Here is a 24,196-nt window from a genome sequence, read left to right on the forward strand (position 1 = left end):
CAGTACGGGGGACAGTGAGAATGAAGAACATGTGCCTTAATATTCTGAACACAGACTGAGCAGGAAGGGGCTAGTAATGCATTTAGGGTTACATTTCATATGAAGTGTCCTGTCAGTCAGTATTTGACATTTTACATCAATTCTTCAGGTACAACACGAGCAAGACCTTTTTATATTTGGTTAAAAATGCAACTTTGAGTAAGGTTGAAATCGACGGAACAACTAACTTCCTCCCTGCATAACATGGACACACAAGCTGTTTGGCGCATTAGCAACTAATGCCCCGGTTTAGTTAGCTAAATAAAAAGAATGCAGAATGGAAAAGCTCCCTTCTAGATCTATGGAGTAAAGCTATTTCAATCAGCTGAGCACTGGTGTGTCACAAACATCAACTGCAATCGGGCACAACACTCCTCCAATCGACTGGCGGAGGAAGGAAAAAGGCACGAGGAAAAATCAAGGCGGTGATGGCGGGCTTGCCAGGAAAAGCTCCTCTTGTGCAAAAGGGGAGGCGAGGAAGCAGAGTGCAGGTAAAGGAGTCCATGGGCAAAGAGCCAGAAGGTCGTCGATGTAAAGGAGGGGGAAATAGCTGCTGAGTTGTGATGCAGACGAGAAAGTGGTCGTGATGTAGCGGGATCGATATGAGGACCGTCACAGTCCTTCAACTTACAGTCCATGTACACAACCATTTAGTGGAGGGATGAACTTGGTGTGTCACGCATTAAATAGTCACTCGTGTTCCAATATTGACTACATAATAAACCAGCGTCCTCTGCAGTGGACATTTTTTTATTTTGTAGGAGTCAGACATAATGAACAGTCCTGTTGTACAAACCCTGTTTCCACATGAGTTGGGAGATTGTGTTAGATGTCAATATAAACAGAATACAATGATTTGCAAATCCTTTTCAACCCATATTCAGTTGAGTGCACTACAAAGACAACATATTTGATGTTCAAAATCATAAACTTTATTTTTTTTTTGCAAATAATAATTAACTTAGAATTTCATGGCTGCAACATGTGGCAAAGTAGTTGGGAAAGGGCATGTTCACCACTGTGTTGCATCACCTTTTCGTTTAACAACACTCAATAAACCTTTGGGAACTGAGGAAACTAATTGTTGAAGCTTTGAAAGTGGAATTCTTTCCCATTCTTGTTTTATGTAGAGCTTCAGTCGTTCAACAGTCCGGGGTCTCCACTGTCGTATTTTATGCTTCATAATGCGCCACACATTTTCCATGGGAGACATGTCTGGACTGCGGGCGGGCCAGAAAAGTACCCGCACTCTTTTACCACGAAACCACACTGTTTTAGCACGTGGCTTGGGATTGTCTTGCTGAAATAAGCAGGGGCGTCCATGATAACGTTGCTTGGATGACTTATGTAGCTCCAAAACCTGTATGTACCTTTCAGCATTAATGGTGCCTTCACAGATGTGTAAGTTACCCCTGCCTTGGGCACTAATACACCCCCATACCATCACACATGCTGGCTTTTCAACTTTGCTTCTATAACAATCCGGATGGTTATTTTCCTCTTTGTTCCGGAGGACACCACGTCCTCTGTTTCCAAATATAATTTGAAATGTGGACTCGTCAGACCACAGAACACTTTTCCACTTTGCATCAGTCCATCTTAGATGAGCTCGGGTCCAGCCAAGCCAGCGGCGTTCCTGGGTGTTGTTGATAAATGGGTTTTGCTTTGCATAGCAGAGTTTTAACTTGCACCTACAGATGTAGCGACCAACTGTAGTTACTGACAGTGGTTTTACGAAGTGTTCCTCAACATTTCTCAACGAGCTATTGCGAAGAATTTAGGGATTTTACCATCTACGGTCCGTAATATCATCAAAAGGCTCAGAGAATCTGGAGAAATCACTGCACGTAAGCGATGATATTACGAACCTCTGATCCCTCAGGCGGTACTGCATCAAAAACCGACATCAGTGTGTAAAGGATATCACCACATGGGCTCAGAAACACTTCATAAAACCACTGTCAGTAACTACAGTTGGTCGCTACATCTGTAAGTGCAAGTTAAAACTCTGCTATGCAAAGCCAAAGCCATTTATCAACAACACCAAGGAACGTCGCTGGCTTCTCTGGGCCCGAGCTCATCTAAGATGGACTGATGCAAAGTGGAAAAGTGTTCTGTGGTCTGACGAGTCCACATTTCAAATTATATTTGGAAACAGAGGACGTAGTGTCCTCTGGAACAAAGAGGAAAATAACCATCCGGATTGTTATAGGCACAAAGTGTAAAAGCCAGCATGTGTGATGGTATGGGGGTGTATTAGTGCCCAAGGCATGGGTAACTTACACATCTGTGAAGGCACCATTAATGCTGAAAGGTACATACAGGTTTTGGAGCAACATATGTTGTCATCCTAGCAACGTTATCATGGACGCCCCTGCTTATTTCAGCAAGACAATGTCAAGCCACATGTTACAACAGCGTGGCTTCGTAGTGAAAGAGTGCGGGTACTTTCCTGGCCCGCCTGCAGTCCAGACCTGTCTCCCATGGAAAATGTGTGGCACATTATGAAGCATAAAATACGACAGCGGAGACCCCGGACTGTTGAAGGACTGAAGCTCTACATAAAACAAGAATGGGAAAATATTCCACTTTCAAAGCTTCAACAATTAGTTTCCTCAGTTCCCAAACGTTTATTGAGTGTTGTTAAAAGAAAAGGTGATGTAACACAGTGGTGAACATGCCCTTTCCCAAACTACTTTGGCACGTGTTGCAGCCATGAAATTCTAAGTTAATCATTATTTGCAAAAAAAAATAAAGTTTATGAGTTTGAACATCAAATATGTTGTCTTTGTAGCATATTCAACTGAATATGGCTTGAAAATGGTTTGCAAATCATTATATTCCGTTTATATTTACATCTAACACAATTTCCCAACTCATACGGAAACCAGGTTTGTGCTTGCTGTAAGAATGTATGTAATTTGGTAAGGAGACATTCATAGTAACATGTAATATTTTCAGATTTTTTTGTCATTTTCAACATTACTGTATTTCATTTTATGAGTACATTGATTTTAAAGAACTCATAGTAAGGAACACTACGTCCATCAACAACAGCATGTCTGTTTGATTAGCATTGTTGTTGATGGGGAAGGGATCTGTGGTCCTCATTATCCCTCAAAAAGGATCGATTTACACTATTTTGATCATATCTATTTATTTGCAAACTTTGGACTTCTCTTGGTGTCATAAATCATATATAAATGATAATAACAACTTCAATATAGAGGCAACTTGTTTTTCCACTCTGCTGGTACTTTTAAAGGGGAACATTATCACAATTTCCAAAGGGTTAAAAACAATAAAAATCAGTTCCCAGTGGCTTGTTGTATTTTTTTGAAGTTTTTTTTTTATTTTACCGGTCTCGGAATATCCCTAAATGAAGCCTTAAAGTGCCTTATTTTCGACTCTCTGCGAAGACACTGGCCATTTCCCTGTGACGTCACACAGTGCTGCCAATGTAAACAAACAATGGAAATACCACAGCAAGATATAGCGACATTAGCTCGGATTCAAACTCGGATTTCAGCGACTTAAGCGATTCAACAGATTACGCATGTATTGAAACAGATGGTTGGAGTATGAAAGTATTGAAGAAGAAACTGAAGCTATTGAGCGAATAGCTATTGACGCTATTCATAGCCATAGCATGGCCGAATAGCTGCGTTAGCATCTCCGGTAAAATGTGCGGACCAAACGATCAGGACTTTCGCATCTTGTGACACTGGAGCAACTTAAATCCGTCGATTGGTAAGTGTTTGTTTCGCATTAAATGTGGGTGGAAGGAAACGTAATATAGTTGCAAATGCATCTGCAGGTTATCCATACATCTCTGTGCCATGTCTGTCTTAGCATCGCCGGTCAAATGTGGAGACACTCTGGCACATTCAATGGGGGTCTGGCGGCAGACACTTTGGCATCTTGGGGCCAGTGGTGCAACTTGAATCCCTCCCTGTTAGTGTTGTTACACCCTCCGACAACACACCCACGAGGCATGATGTCTCCAAGGTTCCAAAAAATAGTCAAAAAAACGTAATATAACAGAGCTGAGACCCGGTGTTTGTAATGTGTAGAAAATGAAAATGGTGGGTGTGTTACCTCTGCGACGTCACATTCTGACGTCATCGCCTCCAGCGCGATAAACAGAAAGGCGTTTAACTCGCCAAAATTCACCCATTTAGAGTTCAGAAATCGGTTAAAAAAATATGGTCTTTTTTTCTGCACCATCAAGGTATATATTGACGCTTACATAGGTCTGCTGATAATGTTCCCCTTTAACTGTACTAAAAATAGCATAACTTCACAAAACTTGACAGAGGTACATTTTTTTGCTCCATGTTGAGCTCTCAAGTGTTGTTTCCAAACAACACACAACTGTGACTTGTGTCGTGCGTACCAAACGTCTCCGCTGAAGTCTCGGGATTGAACACATAAACAGCTTACTACGCTACTTTGTCCGTTACTAACCTCATTTAACAGCATTTGTGTACACAAAAAAAGGCAGAGAGACGCGTGGAGAAAAAAGAAAAAGCCGTTTCCAGCCTTTTTTTCCTAATCTCATTTCAGCGTAACACGCCTCCAAAGAAAGGAAAACATGTTCGGTAAGATTTGACGAGGAGGCAGAGTGAGTCGCACAACAAAGACCCGCCGCGGTTAAGAGCCCGCCGAGCATCTGTGGCGCTTTATCATCTTCAAGACGTCGGCGGGATCCGCCGGGGACGGCGCCTGTGCGCGCATGCTGCAAATAAACACGTGCATTACGCCGGAATATCTGGGACAGATGAGTGCGGATTTGGAGGTGAGGAATGCGGTGAGGAGATAACGGAAGGCTGGCGATGGGGAAGCGTCGGGAGGCAGAGTGCGAGATAATGGTCACGGCGGTATAACCTGCTCGCCATGACAACACTTCAAAACCACACGAGTGGGAAGGTGGGACAGGAAGGGGATGGAGTATGAAGCTCCTGTGCAGTTACTGGCAGAAACAGGAAGGTGTGGGGCAGAGTCTGAGGACACTACAGGCCTGTTCTACGCCGCTCGCATTCATTGGGACAAACTCAGTGACCCCAGCTGGACCTGAGGGCTTGCAGAATGGGACTGGACTTCCAGGCGGAAAAGGTTCTATTTAGGTCACATCCCCATACGCGTGCAGGGTTAGGGTTTAGGGTGCAGGTGCTCTTCTTTTCTTCTTATCTTAGCAACTACTCGGGCTGGGCAATGTGGAGGAAAAAGTACACTATATTGCCAAAAGTATTTGGCCACCTGCCTTGACTCACATACAGTGGGGCAAGAAAGTATTTAGTCAGCCAGCGATTGTGCAAGTTCTCCCACTTAAAAATGATGACAGAGGTCTGTCATTTTAAAAATACGGTAAATATTTTGAGCACATCTGCGATGAGGTGGCGACTTGTCCAGGGTGTACGCCGCCTTCCGCCCGATTGCAACTCAGATAGGCACCAGCGCCCCCCGCGACCCCAAAGGGAATAAGCGGTAGAAAATGGATAGATGGATTTTGAGCACATTTAACAATACCGCCATTATAATGATAACCATTAGAGATGTCTGATAATATAACATAATATAATATCGGCCGATCCGTTGTGGTGAAGAAAGAGCTGAGCCGGAAGGCAAAGCTCTCAATTTACCGGTCGATCTACGTTCCCATCCTCACCTATGGTCATGAGCTTTGGGTCGTGACCGAAAGGATAAGATCACGGGTACAAGCGGCCCAAATGAGTTTGGGTCTCTCCCTTAGAGATAGGGTGAGAAGCTCTGCCATCCGGGAGGAACTCAAAGTAAAGCCGCTGCTCCTCCACATGGAGAGGAGCCAGATGAGGTGGTTCGGGCATCTGGTCAGGATGCCACCCGAACGCCTCCCTAGGGAGGTGTTTAGGGCACGTCCAACCGGTAGGAGGCCACGGGGAAGACCCAGGACACGTTGGGAAGACTATGTCTCCCGGCTGCTTAGGCTGTTGCCCCCGCGACCCGACCTCGGATAAGCGGAAGATGATGGATGGATGGATGGATAATATCGGCAGAATTAATACTTTAAAATGTAATATCGGAAATTATCGGTATCGGTTTCAACCTCCCAATTTTCCCGGGAAACTCCCGTATTTCAGTGCCTCTTCCAAAAATCTCCCGGGGCAACCATTCTCTCGATTTCCACCCGGACAACATGATTGGGGGCATGCCTTAAAGGGGAACATTATCAGCAGACCTATGTAAGCGTCAATATATACCTTGATGGTGCAGAAAAAAAGACCATGCTTTTTTTTTTACAGATTTCCGAACTATAAATGGGTGAATTTTGGCGAATTAAACGCCTTTCTGTTTATCGGTCTTTTAGCGATGACGTCAGAACGTGACATTACCGAGGTAATACAGCCGCCATTTTCATTTTCAACACATTACAAACACCGGGACTCAGCTCTGTTATTTTCCGTTTTTCCGACTATTTTTTGGAACCTTGGAGACATCATGCCTCGTGGGTGTGTTGTCGGAGGGTGTAACAACACTAACAGGGAGGGATTCAAGTTGCATCACCGGCCCGAAGATGCGAAAGTGGCAAAAAATCTGCCGCCAGACCCCCATTGAATGTACCAGAGTGTCTCCACATTTTACCGGCGATGCTAAGACAGACATGGCACAGAGATGTATGGATAACCTGCAGATGCATTTGCAACCATTAAGTCAAGGAAATCACAAAGGTGAGTTTTGTTGATGTTGTTGACTTATGTGCTAATCAGACATATTTGGTAGCAGCATGACTGCCAGCTAATCGATGCTAACATGCTACGCTAATCGATGCTAACATGCTATTTGCGCTAGCTGTATGTACATTTGAAACTAGATACCCACATTTAATGCGAAACAAACACTTACCAATCGACGGATTTAAGTTGCTCCAGTGTCACAAGATGCGAAAGTCCTGATCGTTTGGTCCGCACATTTTACCGGCGATGCTAATAAGGCAGCCATGCTATGGGCCACTTCATTAGGTACACCCACGCTATGGCCGAATAGCATCAATAGCTATTCGCTCAATAGCTTCAGTTTCTTCTTCAAATTTCGGTTTCGCTATCTGCCTCCATACTCCGACCATCTGTTTCAATACATGCGTAATCTGTTGAATCGCTTAAACCGCTGAAGTCCGAGTCTGAATCCGAGCTAATGTCGCTATATCTTGCTGTGGTAACCGCCATGTTGTTTGTATTGGTAGCACTGTGTGACGTCACAGGGAAATGGACAGTCGCATCGCAAATAGCGAAAATCAAGAACTTTAACTCTTTTTAGGGATATTCCGGGAGGTGTAAAATTTTGAAAAAAAACGTATAAAAATGAAACAAGCCACTGGGAACTGATTTTTACTGTTTTTAACCCTTTTGAAATTGTGACAATGTTCCCCTTTAAAGGCACTTCCTTTAGTGTACTCTCCAACCTGTCGTCACGTCTCCTTTTCCTCCATACAAACAATGTGCCGCCCAGTCACATAATATATGCCGTTTTAACACACACATAAGTGAATGCAATTCATACTTGGTCAACAGCCTCGCAGGTCACACTGAGGGTGGCCGTATAATTAACTTTAACACTGTTACAAATATGCGCCACACTGTGAACCCACACCAAACAAGAATGACAAACACATTTCAGGAGAACATCCACACCGTAACACAACATAAACACAACAGAACAAATACCCACAACTCCTTGCAGCACTAACTCTTCCGGGACACTTCAATATACACCCCCGCTACCTTGGTTGATATCAGCAATTCAGTCATCAACAATAATATCATCAGAGAAATGGACATTGATACAGTGTAGGTCTGACTTGGTAGGATATGTACAGCCAGCAGTGAACATGGTGAGTTAAGAAAGCATAAGAACAAGTATATACATTCGATTATTTACAATCCGGGGAGATGGGATGTGAATGGAGGAGGGTGTTAGTCTAGGGTTGAAGTTGCCTGGAGGTGTTGTTTTAGTGAGGTTTTGAAGGAGGATAAAGATGCACTTTCTTTTACACCTGTTGGGAGTGCATTCCACATTGATGTGGCATAGAAGGAGAATGAGTTAAGGCCTTTGTTAGATGGGAATCTGGGTTTAACGTGGTTTGTGGAGCTCCCCCTGGTGTTGTGGTTATGGCGGTCATTTACGTTAAGGAAGTAGTTTGACATGTACTTCGGTATCAGGGAGGTGTAGCGGATTTTATAGACTAGGCTCAGTGCAAGTTGTTTGACTCTGTCCTCCACCCTGAGCCAGCCCACTTTGGAGAAGTGGGCTGGAGTGAGGTGTGATCTGGGGTGGAGGTCTAGAAGTAACCTGACTAGCTTTTTCTGGCATGTTTGGAGTCCAGATTTGATGGTTTTGGAGGTGCAAGCGTAATAGAAAAAGGGTTGAACGAGAGTTCCCGCTAGAATCTTGAAGGTGCTTTTGTTGACTGGAGAGGAGATTCTGTGGAGAAATCCCATCCTTTGGTTGCAGCCTTGGCGATCAAGAATACAATTTAGGATTTAAGCGGCCCCCTCTTTATAATAGAATAATAAATCAAAGAGAAAATAGAAGCGTCCAAAGCGAGCTTCATGCGGGCGAATGGAAGCCTCGAGGTCATCACGGTTGCAGTGGGTCAGCCACACAAGCGCTGCCACAAATCAATCTACGCTTCCTTTATGGTCAATACAGGATTACAGCCTCGGGGTACGGATAACTGACACTCCGCCGGCGCGTCTGATCATTTTTTTTCACACAATAAATGAGCACGAGTGTCTCCCGGCGCGTTAACGAAGCTCCTCACCTGCCAGTCACAGGGATTGTCACCGCCGGAAACCCCTTTATTAGTAAAAATGGCACCCCAGTCATATTCCACCACCCCATCTCGGCCCACACAGGCGACAAACTGCAGCAGAATTAAGGCGAGTTAAGCCGCGGAGTTCCTAATAGGACACATCCCATTAACCTCTCCCATGCAGGGTGCGGCGTTTTAAGTAGGAATCCCTTTTTTAGGGTCCTTGGCCATGAAACTGCTGTGTTTTATTATTATTCCGCACCTACATGCAGTAATTTGACCCCCTTAACATGCTTCAAAACTCACCAAATTTGACGCACACGTCGGTATAGCAAACTTTCCCAACATATTAAGCAACCAATCCCCCAAAGTGAAAATTGCGCTCTAGCGCCCCCTAGGAAAAAATTACAGACAAAACTGCATGTAACTTCTGTTAGGAATGTCATAGCGACATGAAACAAAAACTCCTATGTAGGTCTGACTTAGACCCAATTTTCATACACTCACTTCTTTCAGCAAAAATCTACCTGAAGTTGGCAAAAACCCCTTCAAAATAAAACTTGCGCAAAAAATGCAATTTTTGCCTCTTTGCGCTGTAATTTGACCCCTTTTAAAATGCTTCAAAAGTCACCAAACTTGGCGCACACATAAGGACTGGCGAATATTGCGATCTAATGAAAAAACCAAACCCCAAAACTCAAAATTGCGCTCTAGCGCTATTTTTTAATAAAACACTGAAAAAACTGCTCCTAGGAAGAAAACACAGACAAAATTGCTTGTAACTTCCGGTAAGAATGTCGGAGAGACATGAAACAAAAACCTCTATGTAGGTCTCGCTTAGACCTACATTTCATAGATTGACAACCCCCAACAAAAATCAACAGGAAGTTTGCAATCCTCCCTTCAAAACAAAATTTTTGTAAAAAAACGGTCACCTTTCTTCAAACATTATCTCCTCTGAGTGCGTTTGTTGTTTTGGCTTCAAACTCGCACAGGAGAGAGATTGAACCCTTCTGATTAAAAGTATAGAACAGAGTTTTGATAAGTTCTCAGATTTTGATTTTACGCACCTTCAAAGAACCCCTGTGCAAAGTCTCCTAAAAAATGTCATTTTTGCCTCTTTGAGCTGTTATTTGACCCCCTTAAAATGCTTCTGAACTCACCAAACTTGACACACACATCAGGTCTGGCAAAAATTGCGATCTGATGAAAAAACCTAACCTCAAAACTCAAAATTGCGCTCTACCGCCCCCCTAGGAATACAACACGGACAAACTGCTCCTAGGAAGAAAACATAGACAAAACTGCTTGTAACTTCCGGTAGGAATGTCAGAGAGACATGAAACAAAAAACACTATGTAGGTCTCACTTAGACCTACATTTTAATAATCAACATACTTTGGCAAAAATCAACAGGAAGTTTGATATTTTCACTTCAATACAACAACTGCATTACTTTCACAATGCATTAGATTCTCAAAATAGTGGCTCCAAGGCGTCTTCTAACGCTTATCCGGCCGTGGGTCTCGGGGGCAGCAGCCAAAGGCGGACCCGACCAACGCTGCTTGCAGCTTTAATTTTTATTTACTCCCATTGTCTTGGACCTGTGCTATGAAATGAAACCGGCAATTGGCGTCTGTAAAAATAGCCGGGAATCACTCCCGCCAGCGAGGCCAGGCCGGGACGCCACTGGAGTGGAAACGCAGGAAAGCCCACTTCCCGCCCTCCCCCCTGCCCCCCCCCCCCCATCCCCACCCCTGGCGGCCTGTCATAACATTATGCACGGCTGTGGACTCATCATAATGCTGCGCCTGCTGCATGCTTGTCTCCGTCACCATCAAACAATGGCGGAGCGCTAAAAGAAGCTGTGAAGAGAATAATTTCCAGTCGTCCCCTCTTTAAACAAACACGTCTTCTTTTCTCTCTCTTTCTATTCCCCGGCTATAATCGAATCGGAAGTGCGTGAATGGAAAACAGCGCGGCTTAATTGAATGACGCAAACGAACCAGAAATGGCGTACTCCTAACTGGGGGGAGCCGTGTCTCATTATTATTGTCAGAGTGGATTACGCCGTGCAATTCTAAGTAAAAAAAAAAGGGGGAAATAAATGATATAAAGATAAATAAATAAAAATAAACAAAATGTATTTTTAATTTTACGTAAAATACTGTATTTTCCGGACCATTATAAGGCGTACTGACGATCTTTTCTCACATACAGTGCGGCAAAAAAGTATTTAGTCAGCCAGCGATTGTGCAAGTTCTCCCACTTCAAATGATGACAGAGGTCTGTCATTTTCATCATAGGTACACTTCAACTGGGAGAGACAGAATGTGGAAAAGAAATCCAGGAATTCAGATTGTAGGAATTTTAAAGAATTTATTTGTAAATGATGGTGGAAAATGAGTATTTGGTCAACCATTCAAAGGAGGTTTTGGCTCCAAATCTCACGATACATGGCCCCATTCATTCTTTCCTTAACACGGATCAATCGTCCTGTCCCCTTAGCAGAAAAACAGCCCCAAAGCATGATGTTTCCACCCCCATGCTTCACAGTAGGTGTGGTGTTCTTGGGATGCAACTCAGTATTCTTCTTCCTCCAAACACCACCAGTTGAGTTTATACCAAAAAGTTATATTTTGCTTTCATCTGACCACATGACATTCTCCCAATCCTCTGCTGTATCATCCATGTATCCATTTTGGTATAAACTCAACTGGTGGTGTTTGGAGGAAGAAGAATACTGAGTTGCATCCCAAGAACACCATACCTACTGTGAAGCATGGGGGTGGAAACATCATGCTCTGTGCTAAAGTTTCACAACAAACAAAGAAACACCGGCTGTGTTTCGGTGCTAAAGCCAGCTGCAATCCACCGCTTTCCACCAACAGCATTCTTCTTTGACGTCTCCATTATTAATTGAACAAATTGCAAAAGATACAGCAACACAGATGTCCAAATTACTGTGTAATTATGCCATGAAAAGAGACGACGTTTAGCCGTTAGTGGTGCTGGGCTAATATGTCCACTACAACCAATAACATCACAAACACGCGTCATCATTCCGCGACGTTTTCATCAAGAAACTCAGCGGGAAATTTAAAATTGCAATTTAGTAAACTAAAGCGGCCGTATTGGCATGTGTTGCAATGTTAATATTTCATCATTGATATATAAACTATCAGACTGTGTGGTCGCTAGTAGTGGCTTTCAGTAGGACTTTAAATAAAACCTCTGTGTCAAATATCAATATGTGTCATTTATTTAGCATTATTTAATATGTTGATGCTTCATCGAAATCCCGCCTTTGTTTATTAACGTGTGTCGAGGACTTCCAGATGAAGCAATTCCAAGCCCCTCCCCCAAACCTTGGCGTCGGCATCATTGCTCCCATCTCTCCAAACAACCTGCCAATCCACCACGGGGAGTAGATGGAGAGTTTGGGGGCTGACAGAGCAGGGCGGCTGCCCCCTTTGACAATGACCTGACACCGAGAAGGAATGGGGGTGGGGGGTTCTCGACATTCCCGCCGCCGACAACTGGGCAATGAGTCTACGCTCTTATTCCCGATCGTCAATCATTGCTCACGACCGGGCTGACGCAGACTGGCTGGTTAAATAATTCAATTATGAGTCTACATGTGTGATGAGCAATGACACGCCTGATTGGCTTAATCATCCATCCATCCATCCATCCATCATCTTCCGCTTATCCGAGGTCGGGTCGCGGGGGCAACAGCCTAAGCAGGGAAACCCAGACTTCCCTCTCCCCAGCCACTTCGTCTAGCTCTTCCCGGGGGATCCCGAGGCGTTCCCAGGCCAGCCGGGAGACATAGTCTTCCCAACGTGTCCTGGGTCTTCCCCGTGGCCTCCTACCGGTTGGACGTGCCCTAAACACCTCCCTAGGGAGGCGTTCGGGTGGCATCCTGACCAGATGCCCGAACCACCTCATCTGGCTCCTCTCCATGTGGAGGAGCAGCGGCTTTACTTTGAGTTCCTCCCGGATGGCAGAGCTTCTCACCCTATCTCTAAGGGAGAGGAAACTAATTTGGGCCGCTTGTACCCGTGATCTTATCCTTTCGGTCATGACCCAAAGCTCATGACCATAGGTGAGGATGGGAACGTAGATCGAACGGTAAATTGAGAGCTTTGCCTTCCAGCTCAGCTCCTTCTTCACCACAACGGATCGGTACAAAGTCCACATTACTGAAGACGCCGCACCGATCCGCCTGTCGATCTCACGATCCACTCTTCCCTCACTCGTGAACAAGACTCCTAGGTACTTGAACTCCTCCACTTGGGGCAGGGTCTACTCCCCAACCCGGAGATGGCATTCCACCCTTTTCCGGGCGAGAACCATGGACTCGGATTTGGAGGTGCTGATTCTCATTCCGGTCGCTTCACACTCGGCTGCGAACCGATCCAGTGAGAGCTGAAGATCCCGGCCAGATGAAGCAATCAGGACCACATCATCTGCAAAAAGCAGAGACCTAATCCCGCGGCCACCAAACCGGAACCCCTCAATGCCTTGACTGCGCCTAGAAATTCTGTCCATAAAAGTTATGAACAGAATGGGTGACAAAGGACAGCCTTGGCGGAGTCCAACCCTCACTGGAAATGTGTCCAACTTACTGCCGGCAATGCGGACCAAGCTCTGACACTGATCATACAGGGAGTGGACCACCACAATAAGACAGTCCGATACCCCATACTCTCTGAGCACTCCCCACAGGACTTCCCGAGGGACACGGTCCAATGCCTTCTCCAAGTCCACAAAGCACATGTAGACTGGTTGGGCAAACTCCCGTGCACCTGGCTTAATCAAAAGGGTCTAATTGAGAAGACGATGTGCAGCTTTCACAACTTATTTTCTTCTGTCTCGGCGTCCACGTCCTCCCTTTCTTTGGCGCCATCTCGGCAGAGGCGCCGATCTACCTTTCTGTCCCAATACCAATGTGGTACCAAAAGTATTTTGGTACATTTCTAAATGAAGGGGACCACAAAAAATGTCATTATTGGCTTTATTTTGACAAGAAAATCTCACGGTACATTAATCAGATGTTTGTTATTGCAATTTTGTCCTTAAATAAAATAGTGAACGTACAAGACAACTTGTCTTTTAGTAGCAAGTAAACAAACAAAGGCTCCTAATTAGTTTACTGATGTACGCAGTAACATATTGTTTTTTGTCAAAAGTATTAAGGACATGTGGTAGAAAATGTATTATTAATGTATTTGTTCATTTACTGTTAATATCTGCTTACTTTCTCTTGGGGATGCAAAACAATAACAGTGCAATAATTTTTCATAACATGGTCACTACTGCCTACTTTGTCTTGTTATATTCTTATTTCACTGCTATATTTTTATTCCCATTGTTGCTTTTTAGTTTTTATTCTTATTGTAATATTTCTCTATTTTTTTTCCATTTAAACCCCATTATTTACTTTTTACTTTTATTTAAATTGATCTCAACTCTGTACACTGCTGCTGGAATTTTAATTTTCCTGAAGGAACTCTCCTGAAGGAATCAATAAAGTACTATCTATCTATCTATCTTTTACCATGTTCTATCTACACTTCTGTTAAAATGTAATAGTCACTTATTCTTCTGTTTGATACTTTACACCAGGGGTGTCAAACTCAAATAAAGAGTGGGCCAAAATTTTAACCTGAACAAAGCCACGGGCCAAGGTTGAAACAATTAACCTTTCAATAGGGCCCTGCGGGGTTTGGTGGTAACAGATTGGGGGGGTGGGGGGGGGTGGGGGGTGGGGGGGTGTGGGGGGTGGGGGGGGGTATATTGTAGCGTCCCGGAAGAGATAGTGCTGCAAAGGGTTCTGGGTATTTCTTCTGTTGCGTTACGGTGCGGGTGTTCTCCCAAAATGTTTGTCATTATTATTTGGTGTGGGTTCACAGTGTGGCGCTTATTTGCAACAGTGTTGGAATTGTTAATACGGCCACCCTCAGTGTGCCCTGTATGGCTGTTGATCAATTATGCCTTGCATTCACTTGTGTGTGTGCTAAAGCCGCATATATTATGTGACTGGGCTGGCATGCTGTTTGAATGGAGGAAAAGCGGACGTGACCACAGGTTGCAGAGAACGCTAAAGGCAGTGCCTTTAAGGCACACCCCCAATATTGTTGTCCGGGTGGAAATTGGGAGAAATTCGGGAGAATGGTTGCCCTGGGAGATTTTCGGGAGAGGCACTAACTTCGGGAGTCTCCTGGGAAAATTGGGAGGGTTGAAAAGTATGAGTATTAGCGGTGAATGACGTGTTACAGCGAAACCGCCGCTGTATAACACCGGCGGGCCGGCTCTATTGTTAGTTTGACATTGCCTCAAGGGCCAAATGAAATTAAAGCTGCAAGCAGCGTTGGTCGGGTCCGCCTTTGGCTGCTGCCCCCGAGACCCGCGTTAGAAGACGCCTTGGAGCCACTATTTTGAGAATCTAATGCATTGTGAAAGTACGCTATTTTATGTGGTATCATTACAGTGCATGTTTGGTGTAGATCCCCCAATGGCGTTTGCTTGTATTGTAGCGTCCCGGTAGAGTTGGTGCTCCAGGGAATTGATTAACTTGGACCCCGACTTAAACAAGTTGAAAAACGTATTGGGGTGTTACCATTTAGTGATCAATTGTACAGAATATGTACTGAACTGTGCAATCTACTAATAAAAGTCTCACTCAATCAATCAATACAGGGAATTCTGGGAATATGTTCTGCATTGTTTATGTTGTGTTGCTGTGCAAATATTCTTCCAAAATGTCTTTGTTGTTTAGTGTGGTTTCACTATACGGCACATTTTTATGACAGTGTTGGCATTGTTCAAACTGCCACCCTTAGTGAGACATGTATGGTTGTTGAGAAACGATGCCTTTGTTCAAAGTCACAATAAAATCTTGGTTAGGCGTTGGTAATTATAGAGTATATGATTTGTGACTTTTTTTTTTAGTATGTACGACAAATCAAACTCGCCACAAAATTAACAACGACAAGATTTGACTTGTCAAAGATTATTTCAAAGATTGAAAGTTGCCATCAATCTCAGGGAAATGTTTGAAAACGGCCAACGCGGCAACTTCTACGCATATTTACAAACGGTGAAGGGTGCACTGAAGCGCGTCACGCTTGGAATTTTGTTCACAGCAGAAAAAAAAAAAACAAGCTTATTTATGCAACTGAGATGGAATTAAATCAAATGTATGCAAATTCCGTCAAGGGCAACAGCTGTTCTGACTGGTATGAATAAATTAGGTGTTATTCCATGACCCCCAAGATGAGGATCAAGGGTCAATTTGGGATTAGCTGGATTAATTTGTTGAACCGCTCCCCACAGAATGTGCAGAATTTGAAAGCCTGCTAATGGAATATTGAGTCTTGGCACAAATGTTGGTGTCAATTTGATATTTTTATTCAAAATCCTGCGACCGCATCAATTGGAGGAGAGTAAAAACAAATGCACTAAACTGCAGTATCGCACGAAAAGTCAGGGACGATATTACAGCATCTCGTACACTTTTGGGTAGTCAGTGTACAGCTTGTATTGTATTAACCACTTCAAGTGAGTCAACAACACCCAGTCATTATTATCCAAAGATATGCAACACAAATGAGTATCATGTCTTGACAAGGGATGTATATCGTTAGGATTTTATCAGTATCGATGACAATATCAATATCGGTGTTCATCGGTATTCTTCTCCATACTATGAGTACCGTGTTTTCCGGACTTCCGGTTTATGAATTTAAAAAAAATAAGTTTTTCCATATAACAGGCGCCCCGGACAATAAACCACAGATATACACTTTGCGAATTTAGTTATTTACACATGAAAAGTTTGTACATTTTTATTTAGTTTATATTATAACTGTGTCTGAAACACGGCAGTAAAACGGCTGATCAAACAAAACAGTGGACCCACTCGTTGCGGAAGAGAGCTCTCCAATCAGATTACCAGACTCAATAAATCCATGGTGACAACTTGGTAAATTTACAAAACTGAAACAGTACAAAAAGAATGCCAATGTAATTTAATAGTACTAACACAGACGCTCATAAATTATTTAGCACATTAGCTAATGCTAATATCGTGCACTTGAATACATTACGGTAGTACATACAAATATGCATGAAAGCACTTCTACAGACATCATAGATGGGACGGTTTAGTAAGTATAAATGGTTTTAGTTATATTGTAAAAAAAAAAAACGTACACACCTTGCTTGAAGGATGAATGAAAAATCCATACAAAGTGAAACTCTATGGACGGCTACAAGACACAACTTGTACTTCCGGTTGAAAGCTCTAAAAAGAAGGGCACTGTACTACTACAGCGTCTGCAGCGAGCGAATTCGTCCAAAAGATGGCGCCTTAGCACAACAAAAAACACCTTTTAAGTATATTTGCTTGTTGTTGTTTTTTGAAACTATTTGCATTATGACCATCAGCGAAAGAAAATCCAGAAATTAGCCATTTTATAAGCCGCAAGAGGCAAAGCGTAGGAAAAAAGTAGTGGCTTATAGTCCAGAATTTGTGGTGATTGGTGAAAAAAATGTTTTTTTTTAAATGCACTTTTTATGAGCATATTTTAACCAGCAAAGATTGTACACCAACAACATATAACATTTAATAGCAGGAAAGTCTTGACAAGCCCAATTTTCTTGTTCTAATGGCAGATAATTTTGCTTAGTTCAAATAAAATACCCCTTATTTTTGTATTTTTTTTCTTGTTTTTGAACGGTTTAGTAAGTATAAATGGTTTTAGTTATATTGTAAAAAAAAAAACGTACACACCTTGCTTGAAGGATGAATGAAAAATCCATACAAAGTGAAACTCTATGGACGGCTACAAGACACAACTTGTACTTCCGGTTGAAAGCTCTAAAAAGAAGGGCACTGTACTACTACAGCGTCTGCAGCGAGCGAATTCGTCCAAAAGATGGCGCCTTAGCACAACAAAAAACACCTTTTAAGTATATTTGCTTGTTGTTGTTTTTTGAAACTATTTGCATTATGACCATCAGCGAAAGAAAATCCAGAAATTAGCCATTTTATAAGCCGCAAGAGGCAAAGTGTAGGAAAAAAGTAGTGGCTTATAGTCCAGAATTTGTGGTGATTGGTGAAATTAATTTTTTTTAAATGCACTTTTTATGAGCATATTTTAACCAGCAAAGGTTGTACACCAACAACATATAACATTTAATAGCAGGAAAGTCTTGACAAGCCAAATTTTCTTGTTCTATTGGCAGATAATTTTGCTTAGTTCAAATAAAATGCCCCTAATTTTTGTATTTTTTTTCTTGTTTTTGAACGGTTTAGTAAGTATAAATGGTTTTAGTTATATTGTAAAAAAAAAAAAAAAAACGTACACACCTTGCTTGAAGGATGAATGAAAAATCCATACAAAGTGAAACTCTATGGACGGCTACAAGACACAACTTGTACTTCCGGTTGAAAGCTCTAAAAAGAAGGGCACTGTACTACTACAGCGTCTGCAGCGAGCGAATTCGTCCAAAAGATGGCGCCTTAGCACAACAAAAAACACCTTTTAAGTATATTTGCTTGTTGTTGTTTTTTGAAACTATTTGCATTATGACCATCAGCGAAAGAAAATCCAGAAATTAGCCATTTTATAAGCCGCAAGAGGCAAAGTGTAGGAAAAAAGTAGTGGCTTATAGTCCAGAATTTGTGGTGATTGGTGAAATTAATTTTTTTTAAATGCACTTTTTATGAGCATATTTTAACCAGCAAAGGTTGTACACCAACAACATATAACATTTAATAGCAGGAAAGTCTTGACAAGCCAAATTTTCTTGTTCTATTGGCAGATAATTTTGCTTAGTTCAAATAAAATGCCCCTAATTTTTGTATTTTTTTTCTTGTTTTTGAACGGTTTAGTAAGTATAAATGGTTTTAGTTATATTGTAAAAAAAAAAAAAAAAACGTACACACCTTGCTTGAAGGATGAATGAAAAATCCATACAAAGTGAAACTCTATGGACGGCTACAAGACACAACTTGTACTTCCGGTTGAAAGCTCTAAAAAGAAGGGTACTGTACTACTACAGCGAGCAAATTCCTCCAAAAGATGGCGCCTTAGCACAACAAAAAACACCTTTTCAGTATATTTGCTTCTTGTTGTTTTTTAAACTATTTGCATTATGACCGTCAGCGAAAGAAAATCCAGAAATTAGCTATTTTATAAGCCGCAAGAGGCAAAGCGTAGGAAAAAAGTAGCGGCTTATAGTCCAGAATTTGTGGTGATTGGTGAAAAGGTTTTTTTTTTTTTAAATGCACTTTTTATGAGCATATTTTAACCAGCAAAGGTTGTACACCAACAACATATAACATTTAATAGCAGGAAAGTCTTGACAAGCAGAATTTTCTTGTTCTATTGGCAGATAATTTTGCTTAGTTCAAATAAAATACCCCTAATTTTTGTATTTTTTTTTCTTGTTTTTGAACGGTTTAGTAAGTATAAATGGTTTTAGTTATATTGTAAAAAAAAAAAAACGTACACACCTTGCTTGAAGGATGAATGAAAAATCCATACAAAGTGAAACTCTATGGACGGCTACAAGACACAACTTGTACTTCCGGTTGAAAGCTCTAAAAAGAAGTGCACTGTACTACTACAGCGTCTACAGCGAGCAAATTCCTCCAAAAGATGGCGCTTTAGCACAACAAAAAACACCTTTTCAGTATATTTGCTTGTTGTTGTTTTTTGAAACTCTTTGCATTATGACCATCAGCGAAAGAAAATCCAGAAATTAGCTATTTTATAAGCCGCAAGAGGCAAAGCGTAGGAAAATAGTAGCGGCTTATAGTCCAGAATTTGTCGTTATTGGTGAATTTTTTTTTTTTTAAATGCACTTTTTATGAGCATATTTTAACCAGCAAAGGTTGTACACCAACAACATATAACATTTAATAGCAGGAAAGTATTGACAAGCCCAATTTTCTTGTTCTATTGGCAGATAATTCTGCTTAGTTCAAATAAAATACCCCTAATTTTTGTATTTTTTTTCTTGTTTTTGAACATTGACTTTTTGCAGTGAAGTGAAGTGAATGATATTTATATAGCGCTTTTCTCTAGTGACTCAAAGCGCTTTACATAGTGAAACCCAATATCTAAGTTACATTTAAAGCAGTGTGGGTGGCACTGGGAGCAGGTGGGTAAAGTGTCTTGCCCAAGGACACAACGGCAGTGACTAGGATGGCACAAGCAGGAATCGAACCTGCAACCCTCAAGTTGCTGGCACGGCCACTCTATCAACCGAGCTATGCCGCCCGTGTCATGTCTGTCCTCCTACGGAACCAAATTTAAACAAAAAACATGTTTTTTTCCCCTCATTACCATTTTTCATATATTTTTGAAAAAGCCCCAGAGAGCCACTAGTGCAGGATAAAAAAATAACTTGTACTGTTTTTGTGGGAAAAAAAACTACCATTTTTTAATTTGTTTTGCATTAAAATTCTGGCGCATGCTCAGGATTGTAAGACCAAAGTCAATGTGAGCCAGGAAAAAAAAACTGTACATGAACGGTCCGTATAACCGGTTTGACACAAAAAAAAACCTTAAAATTTTTTTTTTTTTTTTAAATGCTGTCATCGATCTGCCGCTCCTCATCACACACAAGCAGCCTGACAGCTCTGACAGAGCTGCCAACACACAGCTTCTCAAATCACACATCTCTTTTTTTGTGTGTGTTGCTGTGCACGTTTCTCAACAGGAAAAGACTCGAGTTCCTTCCTCTCCAAAAAAAAAAAAAAAAGAGAATTACAAAAGATGTGCAGTGCTGCTAAAATATCCATCCATCCATTTTCTACCGCTTATTCCCTTTGAGGTTGTGGGGGTCGCTGGTGCCTATCTCAGCTACAATCGGGCAGAAGGCGGAGAACACCCTGGACAAGTCGCCACCTCATCGCAGGGCCAACACAGATAGACAGACAACATTCACACACTAGGGACCATTTAGTGTTGCCAATCAACCTATCCCCAGGTGCATGTCTTTGGAGGTGGGAGGGGCCTATCCCCAGGTGCATGTCTTTGGAGGTGGGAGGGGCCTATCCCCAGGTGCATGTTTTTGGCGGTGGGAGGAAGCCGGAGTACCCGGAGAGAACATGCAAACTCCACACAGAAAGATCCCGAGCCCGGGATTGAACCCCAGACTACTCAAGACCTTCGTATTGTGAGGCAGACGCACTAACCCCTCTGCCACCGTGAAGCCCGCTGCTATAATATGTCCCCAAAAATTGAGTTATTCAGATCTAATTCTCTATTATTATTAAAGTCCTCCTGAAAGCCACTACTAGCGACCACACAGTCTGATAGTTTATATATCAATGATGAAATATTAACATTGCAACACATGCCAATACGGCCGCTTTAGTTTACTAAATTGCAATTTTTAATTTCCCACGACGTTTTCAACAGGAAATGATGACGCGTGTTAGTGACATTATTGGTTGGAGGAGACATATTAGCCCAGCACCACTCACGGCTAAAAGTCGTCCGATTTAATTGCATAATAACACAGTATTTTGGACATCTGTGTTGCTGAATCTTTTGCAATTATTTCAATTAATAATGGAGACGTCAAAGAAGAAAGATGTAGGTGGAAAGCGGTGGATTGCAGCTGCCTTTAGCAACCAAAACACAGCCGGTGTTTCTTTGTTTGTTGTGAAGCTTTAATATGGAACAGAGCGGTCAAGCGAACATGTTTCTCTACCACATGTCAACCTGCAGGTTTCTGTGAGAAAATTGTGGTAATAAGTCGGGTCTTACCGGAGACATCAGCGGAGCTTGCCTCCTCCTGCAGCAGCTGTCAAAAAGGCAGCTGCGACTTTCTTGGCTCCTCCATGGCTTCTATCACCAAACCCTTCCGACTTTCAGGTATGACTTTATAATCTCACTAAAATACTAGTAACACAATAATCAGATAAGAGATTCTCCAGAATTATCCTCGTAAATGTGTCTAATAACATCTGAATCGCTCTCACTGCCCTCGCCTTTTTTTTTCTAGTGCTTAACTCTCACTTTCCTCATCCACGAATCTTTCATCCTCGCTCAAATTAATGGGGAAATTGTCGATTTCTCGGTCCGAATCGCTCTCGCTGCTGGTGGCCATGATTGTAAACAATGTTCAGATGTGAGGAGCTCCACAACCCGTGACGTCACGCACACATCGTCTGCAACTTCCGGTACAGGCAAGGCTTTTTTATTAGCGACCAAAAGTCGCAAACTTTATCGTGGATGTTCTCTACTAAATCCTTTCAGCAAAAATATGGCAATATGGCGAAATGATCAAGTATGACACATAGAATGGACCTGCTATCCCCGTTTAAATAAGAACATCTCATTTCAGTAGGCCTTTAAGCCCTGATTCTTCCCACTCCTTTTCGGATGTGTCGAATTGTGCAAGTGGAATATTAGAATGTCGTCCGGTCCCTGGTTGCCATGACGAGGAAGGGTAACAAGTGTGACCTGAAGGGGCCGGGGGGGCTGCCTCACTGATTGTACGTCACGGTGGTAAAGGTGTGTGCAAAATAATAATTAAAAAATGTGTTGACGTGACACTTTTTTTTTTTTCCTTGAGAAATTGATTATTGCAGCATCACACACACACCTCAGGGGATATTATTATGGGGCATTTAGGACCCTCACATCTCTATGATCATCTCATTGTGAGGAGGAGGAGGATGTGTGTGTGTGGGGGGGGGGGCAGCAAATAGGAATTCTCACCACATAACCCCCCCCCTCACCCCCCTTCTCTGCTTCCTACGTTAGGTTTGTTGTCACAGTTTGATTCCACAACCTGCAGCAATGCTTTAAAAAAAAAAAAAAAAAATTCTTTCTTCATTCATAATTAAGGACGTGCACTTTCTGCCTAGTAAAGCAAATAATAAACACACATCAAAAAAAGGTCACAGGAGATATAATTATAGAGGCATCATCGGAGCCTGCATGTCCTATTGTTGTTAGAAAATATAAAAAACATCCCCCGCGTGGTAAACAACAAGCCCAGCCAGACTGATTCCTCAAAGGCAAAACGGTGGTGTCAGTGAACGCACCACGCGTAGTACACGTTGAGGGATAATAAAAGCAGTAAAAAAAAAAAAAAATACAGAAACTTACCGACGCCGTATTTTTCCTGCTCCGTGGGTATCCACATGTTCTTGTTAGGTGAGGGGACTGATTAGCGGCGAAATTGGTGCCGTCAGAGGCATTCTATTGGCGTGCTTTCCTCCGCTCCGTAGTAGGAGTCATTGTTTGGTTAGAACGCCGCCAGAATGCGCCGCCGCTGCCGCCGCCGCAGCTGGTAGCGGTACGGAGAGACCTGCTGCGTTCAAGTGCTGTCGGACATCCTGCTACCACAAGAGTGAAATTGGCGTTGTGCGTTCAAATGCGCTTCCTTTTCCTCACTTCTTTCCATTTCTTCATTATAAATCCCCCCGCTAACTAGTTGGACTAGTTATTTCAGCGTTTGACAGCTTTAACTAAGGTTTAAAACGAAGGGCTCTGACAATGTTACGATTTTGACCTAAAGCAAAACAATATTCGCTTAAGAGCTGTGTATTTGAAACAGCTTCGACTCAATCTACGCGAAACTGATCATCCATACGTCTATTTTTCTACCGCTTGTCCAATCCCCAGTAGTTTAATCAACGGTAGAGTGCCACAAAGTAAAGTGCTGAGAATGTCCGAGCTGACTTGAACGCAACGCTGACCGTGCATTGTGGGACTTGTAGTGGGAACTTCGTGACGTCAATGTGGTTAGAAAGGACTCTACTCGGAAAGCTCCTAAAAAAAAAAAAAAATTAAAAATAAAATAAAATAAAATAAATAATACCGGTAAATACAAAAATAAAAAAAGTTCCTAACGATGATGCTGTGTTCCAAATTTAAATAATTTACTGAACTTGTGTGAGCCTACGGGTTTGCACTTTGCTTTATATATATATATATATATATATATATATATATATATATATATATATATATACCCTGCAATGAGGTGGCGACTTGTCCAGGGTGTACCCTGCCTTCCGCCCGATTGTAGCTGAGATAGGCGCCAGCGCCCCCGGCGACCCCAAAGGGGAATAAGCGGTAGAAAATGGATGGATATATATATATATTACATTCTACTATAGTTACTTTATTGCGTTTACAACCCCCTGGCGCTGTTTTGTACTGTTTTTGTACTTATTTAGTTTGATATTTCTCAATTGTTTGTAAATTTTGCAATTTATAAATAGCGGTTCCATCCATCCATCCATCCATCCATCCATCCATCCATCCATCCATATTCTTCCACTTATCCGGGGTCGGGTCGCGGGGGCAGCAGCCTAAGCAGGGAAGC

General features: G+C 42.4%; 1 protein-coding gene across 5 annotated transcripts in view; it reads right to left on the minus strand.

Annotated features, from left to right (window-relative positions):
- dock4b (dedicator of cytokinesis 4b) overlaps positions 1 to 23,155 on the minus strand; it is a 334,184-nt gene extending 311,029 nt beyond the window's left edge. For all 5 annotated transcript variants that reach the window (XM_061914568.1, XM_061914566.1, XM_061914565.1 and 2 more), the window contains exon 1: positions 22,972 to 23,155. In XM_061914568.1, the coding sequence (XP_061770552.1) occupies positions 22,972 to 23,008 (37 nt within the window). In that variant the 5' untranslated portion in view covers positions 23,009 to 23,155. The remainder of the gene's footprint in view (positions 1 to 22,971) is intronic.
- Between the last annotated feature and the right edge of the window lie 1,041 nt (positions 23,156 to 24,196).

Source organism: Nerophis ophidion, linkage group LG10 (assembly GCF_033978795.1).
Source record: "Nerophis ophidion isolate RoL-2023_Sa linkage group LG10, RoL_Noph_v1.0, whole genome shotgun sequence".
Classification (NCBI taxonomy): domain Eukaryota; kingdom Metazoa; phylum Chordata; class Actinopteri; order Syngnathiformes; family Syngnathidae; genus Nerophis; species Nerophis ophidion.